Source organism: Micropterus dolomieu, linkage group LG12, assembly GCF_021292245.1.
Source record: "Micropterus dolomieu isolate WLL.071019.BEF.003 ecotype Adirondacks linkage group LG12, ASM2129224v1, whole genome shotgun sequence".
Classification (NCBI taxonomy): Eukaryota; Metazoa; Chordata; class Actinopteri; order Centrarchiformes; family Centrarchidae; genus Micropterus; species Micropterus dolomieu.
The window spans coordinates 1,249,120-1,259,712 of record NC_060161.1 but is presented as its reverse complement, the minus strand read 5'-3'; the positions used below and the strand labels follow the sequence as shown (position 1 = coordinate 1,259,712).

Genomic DNA, 10,593 nt, shown 5'->3' with positions numbered 1-10,593 from the left:
ATCTGAAAACCTACAAATCACCAAATATTGAGATACACTGGACAGGGCATATATGTCTCATACAAGAGAAATCATTGTAAAGGCAAAGGACGACTTTCAGGATTTTGTTGAGCAAAGTTTAGTTTTATTTCTAAATATAGAATTTAAAGGATTTTTTACAAAATATTTGTTGAGCAGATTGAATTTGGTCCCATGTCAGACTTTAAAAATGCTCTAAAAATCCTGGCATTCATGCATCTTTTCACAGATGTGTCAGTTTAAATCTTTTCCGTCTACACTGATGAGGCATATGGGCTGGAGCTGGCTTATTTCCAAAGACACGCTATCCTTTGGATTTAGATTTATTTCTCAACACCATGGATTTGGCATTATGGGAAAGTGGCTTTGGCTACTGCAAAGCGTGCAGATATTGCTACTTTGAAGGCAGTGAGCTGCTGCTGTAAGTTTCCACTCAGGAAATCTGGAGGAAGCTCTGCCATCATATTCTGTTTCCTGCCCATATGTCTCGTTCACATAATTATCCAGCTACTTAAGACTACCACTGCATTTTACAAATTGAGAGAAATTGTTGCTAATTCTCCTGCAATGCCTTTCAGGCTAGCTTGTTGTTTGGTCTTTCTCATTTTATTTCTTCCATTAGTCTTTGACCTGCGTCCTCTGCAGCGTTAGTCATTCAGACTCTTACTGGTATAAAGGCTGTTGTCATAAAAATGCCATCGCGCACTCTTTCCATGAAAATCATAAACTTACTTCTCTGCAACTGTAGATAATATTACATGTGTATTTCAGCAGATTTTAAGCCTAGTCCAGTGCTGCTACTAAATCTTCTGATGCCTGTTTTTTATTACTGTTAGTTTCTGACTGATATCTTCCCCTTTGGTGTTGCAGCTGTTCAGAAAGGGTTTTCTACCTGAATGTTTCCCTCTAAGTGATATAGGTTCTGATATCCTGCAGCATTTGCTTTCTGCTTTTTAACTCTTTATTTGTGTGAGATCTGATTGCTCTCTCTAAAAGACAGTGGTTGTAAGGCTGTGGGAATATGGAATATTGTCATTATCAGTTAATCTGTTGATTGCTTTTGTAATTCAATTGATTTAATTGCCTATAAATTGTAAAACAATAGAGAAAATTGCCTTTCCCAGAGTCCACAGTGACATTCAGATCACCTGTTTTGTATAACAAGTCTAAAACGCAAAGATTCAACTCTAAAAAATAGCAAATACTCACGTTTTAGAAGATGAGGCTTAGTGAATGTTGGGCGTTTTTGTTTGATAAATGACTTAAGCTGTTCTAATTGTCAATAAAATGTTTACAGCAAGACCAGCAGCATCCTAACACTGATAGTACTGTACAGCTGAATTAAGTGGTTCATTTAGTTTCTCGTTAAAAGTAACAAGGGAGTTAAATAGATGTTCACGTGAGGAAGGGGGAAAAGCAGCATTTGATCATTTTATAAATGAGTAATTATTATATGTTAGCCTTCAGGAAGCATTTAAAAAAAATAAGTTTTGGTAAGCAGAGGCATGCCCTCCTGTCTGTCCTCTCATCGAGTTGTTTCTGCCTTTTCAGGTTCTCAGGATGCAGCCCACGACATTGACACCCTGCAGAGGCATAAGGTCAGTACGGAGGGATCAATAGAGCGGGCATGCCCTTGCCTTGTTGTGATTGCATGTGAAGTGACATGAGATTAGAAGCAGCCATGTAGTTGTGCTATCAGCCAATAGCCAGAGGAGCGTCATGACTCATGCAGTGACAATTTAGCTCAGCAGAGGGAGTAAATGATTACAGTAAGTCCGCTTCTCCACATTAGAGAAATGTGACTACTCCTCTCTGCTCCCAGGCACAAGCATATTGCTGCCTGTGCAGTCTCAGGATGATGAATTGGAGAGATTAAAGATACCTTCACTTCCTGTTACTGCGGTGAAACTTTGACTGCCTAATAACCAAACCAACCAGAGTTTCCCAAATAGCTATTAAAGCTCAGGAGACTTTACAGTGGGCTCAAATGGCAATTTATAATGGGATCTGTTCCTACCAGTAGAACATTAAATAAACATTTACTGGTATCGCAGTGAAAAGACTGAGATCAGTTGAAGTTGTCGTTTGTGGGGAAATCAAATCTCTATTCAAGACAGGTAACGTACAGTGAGTACAAATCCCATTTTTATGTCTCACCACGGTTTTGATCATGTTCAGGATATATTATTTACATGCAACATAGACAAACCTGGTTATTTATCTCCCTGTTTCTGTTAATAATAATATTGACCAGGTTTCTGATCATCTGCGTCGGTACAGGTTTGAATCTTATATATCCAGCAAATCTGTGAGGACTCTGCTGGATTCAGCTTCTCTATCAGATCTCTAATGGATGAAAAATAATTGTATCATCTGCATTACTGAAGTCAGCAAGTTGAATCATCAATCATGATATATTTTGTTTCACCGACTAATTACTACATAACTCGATTTGAGGACGCACCTGGGACCATGGCAGAGAATGATCAGAAACATGGTGCCGGTGTTAATATTTTTGGTGCTCCAGACGGCGTGAAAATTTTCCCTGTCAAGCTACTTAAATGACATATAAAGGAATATATAATCCGTGGTTTCCTAACGCCTGGTCACAACCACGATATTAGTGTGCTTAAAAACACACTCAATTACTGATGAAATGTGCTCTGTACCATCCGGTGTTCTTAAGAAAGGTAAAGGCTGACATTATTCGATATTTTTATTGTCAACAAATCCCTTGAAAAGATCAAACAAACAATGTGTTAGTCCGTCTCTTATTACTGTCTGACTTCCCGACCCTGTCTGTGGCCAACATGTTCTCATCTCAGGGTGTCAAATACTGACACTTAGAGAAAGCTGTTGGTAAAGCGCACAAGATACCCATCAGCGTCCGTATCAAACGCCTTTTTAATACGCGGTTTAGGCACGGAAAACTACTCATGGTTTTGGTTAGGTTTAGGCACCAAAACTACTTGGTTAGGTTTAGGAAAACGTGTTTTTTGGGTTGAAATAAGTACGTGACGGTGGATGGGTTGCTTTGGAGTTACTTGAAAGCCAAGTGCGTCTTACGCTGACGCTGAACGGTACAATTTGATGCCCAGAGATGAGACTGAGCTCCTGTGGCCTATTTGTCCCTACTGAAGAAGTAAGTAAATCTTTAAAAATGGTTCACAAATATAAAGTTTTTGTTTTTTAAAGGCTCAGTAATTTGCGTAAAACTGTAAATAGTGCATTTGTTGTGCTCTAGTGAGTATTTGGACAGCAGGATGGTATTTAATTAATCTACAGTGTGTGTGTTCACGTTAATGAAGGAACTTGTCACCCAGTGCAACAGTGCAGCTCAGTGATGTGTTTCTAACAGTTTTTAACAACAACAGAGCTCAATGGCACAGAGGAAGAGGAGATATCTGTCAGATACATTACACACACATTACTTGTTAGCAGGATTAATTCACTGCTGGTTTTGTTTCTTTCATGGGATTTGTTGACGATTAGAAATATGTAGAATATCACCAGACTTGTCTTTTAACTTGTGGAAAATGTTAGATGTTACAAGCAGTACAAAAGCAGGACACATCAGCGCGCTGCTCAGATGTAGAGCAGGGGAGAACCTAGCCCTCTAAGGTAAGCTAAATTTAAGTGAGAGTAGACAGATACTTCAAAATGAATTGGAGCCATTTGTCTTCTTTCCCGTCTCCCCCACTCTTTGTCTCTCTCTCTCTCTTGCGCTCTTTCCTCTTCATCTTCCTTCCCCCTCTTTGTCAACCCTCTTCCTCGCTCTCTTTCTGCCCTTTCACTCAGTCACATTCAGGTGGCGTCATGTCATCAATACGTCTGACAGGATATCTCTCTTTCTCTCCCGAAACCAGCGTTAAACACAAGTCAGTGCTCAGGGGTCATTTGCTCAAGGACTTTCATGTATCTTTCTCCTTGTCAGGTGTCTCATGTCCTAAATGTGGCCTATGGAGTCACTAACCTGTTCCCAGATCGGTTTCTTTATAACACGCTCCAGATCCTGGACCTCCCAGACACTGACATCACTTCATATATTGGGGAGTGCAGTTCCTTCATAGATCAAGCACGAGAACAGGTATACACGAACACACACACACACACACACGAACACACACACACACAATTAGCATGTAATCATGTACTTGTACACACTGACAGATGACAGAGGCAAAGTAAAGTTAAGTAAATAGCAATACTATAATACAATACAATACAATACTAATACTAATATATATATACATATATATATATACATACATATTATATAACTTCAGACTTATTTTTGAAAGACATTTTGGGAAATAGTCTTATTCGCTTTTTAGCTGAGAGTTAGAGTTAGCTGTACGATGGGTTTGAAGCTACTGCCATCAGCAGGCAAGTATATTTTTTTACTGCACTCTCCTGCCTGGCAACTGGCTCTGGGCAAGACATTTTTTAAACAGATTAAAAAAACAACGTACAGCATATTATTTAGTGAGCTTTACAGCTGCACATAGGCACCAGATATTGTCACTTTAAGGCAGAGGCAGGCTAGCTGTTTCCCCCCGTTTCCAGTCTTTGTGCTAAGCTAAGTTAGCTAGCTGCTGGTGGTAGCTTCACATTTACCTTAGGGACAATGGGTGTGGTATCGATCTTCTAACTACGGCAAGAAAGCAAGTAAGCATTTCATTAAGTCAGAGTACAGAAAACAATAATGATAATTCTCGCAATATAATTTTCCCCAATAAGAACATAAATCAATAAATATTTAATAAATTAATCACTCATTTGCATCACAAACAATTTGGCTCTTAATTTTTCTAGGGAGAGATTGAGGAAAAGGGACTAAAAAAAGATTTAACTTAATTTTACTCATGCAAGTTTGTTGAAAAAAGACTTTATCGTAATTGTTTTGAATGTTACTTCAGATTTGTTTATTGATCCACTGTTTGGCATCAAGTGTTTGTCACATTCTGACCATAAAGAATCATTTAAAACCACAATTAACCATCTGGTTTCTTCAACTTTCACTCAGGAGCAAAACAGAAAGAAATATTGATTTGACATTTATTGTGATAGCTATTAATATGGAATGATATTATTATTTTTTTATCATGATAACATTTTTGGCCATATCGCCCATTTTGATTCTCATTAAAAGCAGCATTTTAATGTTTTCATTATTTGAGCTGAAGTTGATTTGAACTTGTACATCAATGTATAATATTTGATATCCCCATTAGAGGTTTTTAGAATCTGAATTTGCCAAGTATCTAGTAAAGTACAGCCCTCATCTAGTGGAGTAGAAGTATAAAGTAGGTGTGTAAAGTACCTTAAAATTCTCCAGCAGTAAATGTACTTCAGTCATCTATCACTTCTGGCAGATGCAGACACAAACAGTACACACGGGACAGGAGTTTCAGGGTTTTACCAGATAAAAAATGCATCAAATCCATTTGAACATTTCTGTATCTACTTTCTCTCAGGAGGCTCATGTAGCCTAAAAAAAAGCAGTCTTTTATATCTGCTGGATAATTTAACATGTCAGTGTGCACACACACCTATTCTGCTACCTCACAGTGATGCATTTACACACATCTACAGCAGTCAGTTATCTGTAAGGCAGCACAAAGGCGAGGTGGATGGCCAGAACACCTATTAAAAGACCACGCTGCCATCATTTATTTTAGAAAGTCAAAATATTCTCTGCTCAAACTTCCCTCAGTCATTTCATGTGCTGTATGTAATACTTTTTAAGAGACCATTTCCCGGCAGAGGCCTGCATTTCTTTCTCTGTGCGTGTGTGTGTGTGTCAGGAAATTGACCGTAAGCAGAACATAACGTGATGTGAAGCACTGATATGAAAACACTAAACTCGAGCGCAATGAAATAACAGAAAAACAAGAAACTCTGACAAAACCAAATTAAGTCTCCATGTTTGCTTAGATGGATTATCTTGCTCAGGCAATTTTCAGTCTGTAGAAGTTTTCTGTCGCTTTTCTTTCCTATAGGATCGGAAACAAGACCTGATATGTAAGTGCAGTGACTGCAGGCACCAGCAGAACTATTATAAAGGAGCAGAAACATTTTTGATTGATAGAAACTTATTAAAGACTGATATCACTGGTATAGCCTCTCTGTACGGTCTGTATGTGCTTCATTTGATTGTATTTTACCCAGAGGAACTACCTGATTTGGTTATATGTTGCAATGAAAGCACAGATAACATGTCAGTTATAGCAACTCATTGTGCGTGTGTGAAGCCAAAGCTAATTTAAATCTCCTGTCCCTCAATGGGTATTGATTGACATGTAAAATAGAAATTGTGCTTACAGTTTCTGTTTCCGCTCCATTGCAGCCAGAAAAGAGACTTTATTCCGTGATGGGAGCCTCCATGTTGAATAAAAAAGGAACAAATGTGTCAATAAGCTGAGCTTCAGAGCTGAGCCGTGGGCCTGCACGCATTGTCTAAAGATGTGGCTGGAATTTGAAAAATTCATTTCCAGCCTGGCACTCTAGGCAGTAAAATAATTACATCAACATTAATATTAATCGTATTGCAAATTTTGACACACACAGATTTATTCTGTCTCCACTTGCTCTACATGCTCTGTCTAATGCTGCTTTCAGAGATGTTGGAAAGTCAGAAATTAAAGGGTTTTATGAGGAAAAAAATGCTGTGAAATGACTCTTCAAGGTGGGATTTTTCTCATTTATCTGATGTCCTGACAACATGATGTACGTTACACTCAATTATTAAAAGATATTTACAAATTTTAAATGACAAGAAAACCCTAAAACATATTTACTTGCTTAACATTACTGATATCTGGCCATCATGTGCTGATGTTTTGATAAATCAGCCTCTGCAGCGTCGCCACAATCCCACTACAAATAGAAGTGAATGTTCGATTTGTGTTTGTTTGTTGATGGATTTTTTTTTAAATGTCACTTTTCAGGGTTTTGAGCACAGCAAAATGACATTCCATGTACCTCCATTGTGTTGGGATCACAGAGATGGAGATCTCAAAACCTCAGCAGATAAAGCTGTACAACTGGGGATAAGCAGAAAAATATGTTGTTACCAGGGTGAGCTCACCTTTTCAATCCAACACCAGTGTGCTAAATGGCTAAACCTGTACATTTGCTGGTGAGCTTATAGTTTACTTGATTGCCACGTTAATTCCAAACTGGTTAATTGAACTTACTATATCCTTGTATTGCAACACTGGATGGGGAACATAATTATATGCTGGGCAGACAGTTCATGTTCTTTTTTGTGACTTTACCACTTGATGTAATTAAAGAACAGGATTTCTAGCATTGACCTATTCTCTTTATATTTTTACCCACACTTTCTCTTCCTATAGGACGGTGTGGTTCTGGTCCACTGTAACGCTGGCGTATCGCGTTCGTCCTCCATCGTGATTGGCTACCTAATGTTGAGGGAGGGGCTGTCGTTTGACGACGCGTACAGCCAGGTGAAGCTGGCGAGGCCCTCAATTCGCCCCAACCCCGGCTTCTACCAGCAACTACGGAGCTACAAACCTTAAAGCTGTATCCATTTATAATTTCATCATTTTCTTGTCCACTTGGGAGCAGCGGAAACAAGCTGTAAACACAACGCTGACATCTCGTCACCTCTGAAGTTAGTGTGGGTTAGAGGTCAAATTCTATAGAAGGGTTCAGTCCCTACAAAACCACCAATCACTGCTCTCCCCTTAGGAGGTCACTGACCCTCTGTCCTGCTGCTACAGTGCTGTTTTAAACTGTTATGAGTCAAATACACATATATTGTACACTACAGTAGTATGGTGAACTTGTTAGAAAACAGTATTTACACTAGTGTTGTAGTCAAGACCGCTCAAACTGAGACCAAGTCAAGACCAAGAAAAGAGTTTATCGAGACCGAGACAAGACCGAGACTTTTAGGGGCTGAGACCAAGTCAAGACCAAGACCAGTTCCCCACATTAAATGACACACAATAAAATGTGGAACGAGATCATAGGTAATTCTCAAACTGATCTGAAAGATCCACGTTCTCATTTAAACACCCACATACAAACACTAAGAGCTGAAATCAACGCAAGCATCGCAGGGTAGGGAAACAGTCGTTGACGGGAACAACACATTTTTAATTAGGGTTATTGGTTGCATTTGAAGCAATATGTTTTACATCCAATGAAGTTAGGATGTTAACAAATAAATCAGACAATGCAAAAGCAATTTATTGATATTCCCAAAGTTATGGTCTTGAAGTAAAATCCCGAGTCCTCAATGTCCGAGACAAGACCGATTAAAAATGCGGTCGAGTGGTCTGAAGAATGTTCTCGTGGACTACAACACTAATTTACACATCCAGCAAATATAGAGTTCAATACTGACTCTTCTGTTAGCTCTGCTTTTGGTCTTCACTTATTTATAAGGGGTTATATCTGTCTCTTTAGCTGGTAAACTCCACTTCATGTTCCCCAGCTAGTCTCTAACTGTGTTTCTCTGCTGTTTAGTGCTGAGCAGGGAGAGTACAGTGGGCTTTTATAGTAGGCTACAGCTGCCTGCTGCGCTTAAACGCTTATACACTCTGTAGAGCTGAGGGGAACTGCAGATTTGGCGATAAGTCTGGGGGTTAGTCACAGCGGCTCTTCACATTACACCATTCATCGTCATTTGATCCATTGCTGATAAAAGTGTTTTGATTAGGTGCTGCTTTAAGGAACCAAAAATGTTGTCTTCAGCTTGACTTCAACACCTACAATTCAGTGTTTGCCAGAAGCTTTAGGGCTTTAAGTTGGCTTTTCTTTTTACCTGTGATAAATATTTTATTTTGAAAATTGTCCAGCTGTTTTTCTGTTTTCGTGAACATTATCAAGACAATAAAAATGTCAATGGAAAATCTCGTAAAAGCAGGAGGAGGATATTTATATTTATGTAAAGCAATTAAACATTGTTTTATGTTTTTGTAAAAAAATACAATAATGTGATAATGTGTTAAAAATAAGGTCAAACTTACTTATTTTTAAAGCTTTCAACCACATCTCGTGGCCTTCCTCAGTGGGTGAAGCTGCTCAGTTGTCATGCAGATAGTTCATTTGTTTACATCCATCCAGTGTGGAATTTACATACGTGTGATGAACAGCGTCTTGTTTCTGTGTGCCGTACATGTAGGTGTGTTCATGCACTCGCCCAGTATGTATGCATGTGTTGAGTGTGTCATTTTTAACCCTAAAAGTCCAGGTAGTAAGTGATTGCCTTTCATTCCACAGTAGTAAAAGCTTTGTTAAGAAACTAATTTCCTATTAGATTTGTTCATTTTGGAGGCACTTATTTTCTTTGTAGTATAGATTGTTTTCTAATTAAAGAGAGGTACCAGTTTTTCCTGAGGTACAACTTGATTTCTTTCTCTTTTTTTTTAACTACACAGATACACCATCAGTTATAATGATTACCCTCACTGCTGCATTGTCTCTATCAATTTAACAACTTTGCAAAGTTGATGCACTAACCTCGCTCCCTTGAAATAATTAGCTTGTAATTAGCTTGTTAGATAATGAGGCAGAATCCAGTTGGCTCACATGCTAATCAACAAACACCGCTGGGATGAGTTCCTGGTCCTGCAAACTCACAGCACGCAAAAGGTATCATATCCCAATCTTCACAGTTTAAATACAGTCTGTAGATGTGTTTGTTGTTCACTCAGCTGAGAACATTTACTGATGCTTATTGTTAGTGATTAATGTCCATACTGTCGGATTAATAGTCCAATCCATAGAGGGAGAGATGTTCAGCACACTTAACTATATGCATTACTCAGAAAAGAATAGAATAGAAAACACTGGGTTAAATACTGCAGTCTGTAATATTCCAGGGACTTAAATTTAGCCTGAGATTTACTGCCCCTAAGCACAAAATGCAAAGTTCTACTTTGATTGACATGACATCACACATAGTACTGTATAGGAATAGTAACTGCTTAAACGGTAAACAATGGTGATTATGTAAATGCCGCCGTATTTGTATAGCGCCTATCTAGTCTTTGCAACCACTCAAAGTGCTTTAATACTACATCACATTCACTATTCATTCACTGAGCCTAAGTGCTCAAACAGAAACTAACATTCACACACATTCATATGCTGGTGGAACAGCCACCAGGGGCAACTCGGGGTTCAGTATCTTGCCCAATGACACTTTGACATGCAGCCTGGAGGAACCAGGGATTGACAGGCAACCCGCTCTATCCCCTAAACCACAGCGGGCACAGTAAAAATGTAGTATACTGTTTTGATTAACTATGTATTTGGTACACAGTTACAGTCTTGTTAACTGCTAAACAACTACTATTACTATTATTCCAATATTTTACACCCTGATGTATTACCTCTTCAATAGAGATATTTGACTTGGATCTTTGCTCTCATTAGAGCGCTTATTTGTCCCCTATTTGAAAATGCAGCTTTGTGGTTTGTGTCAGTTGCAGGCTGCCATCGCTCAGACGAAGCAGAGGGGTGGAGGTTGGTACTGTGCCAGAGACTTGGAGGAGGAGATAAGTTCTGCCAAATTGGTTGCAATTCCTTGTAGTCCTA

General features: G+C 38.8%; 1 protein-coding gene across 4 annotated transcripts in view; it reads left to right on the top strand.

Moving 5' to 3' along the window:
- Positions 1-7,967, top strand: part of LOC123980322 (dual specificity protein phosphatase 19-like) — a 15,823-nt gene extending 7,856 nt beyond the window's left edge. For 3 of the 4 annotated variants that reach the window (XM_046064648.1, XM_046064649.1, XM_046064647.1), the window contains exons 3-5: positions 1,570-1,616; positions 3,953-4,105; positions 7,380-7,967. In XM_046064648.1, coding sequence (XP_045920604.1) covers positions 1,570-1,616; positions 3,953-4,105; positions 7,380-7,562 — 383 coding nt within the window. In that variant the 3' untranslated portion in view covers positions 7,563-7,967. Of the gene's footprint in view, positions 1-1,569; positions 1,617-3,952; positions 4,106-6,968; positions 7,099-7,379 lie in introns of all 4 variants that reach the window. The other variant, XM_046064650.1, reaches the window with a different exon arrangement.
- The last annotated feature ends 2,626 nt before the right edge of the window (positions 7,968-10,593 follow it).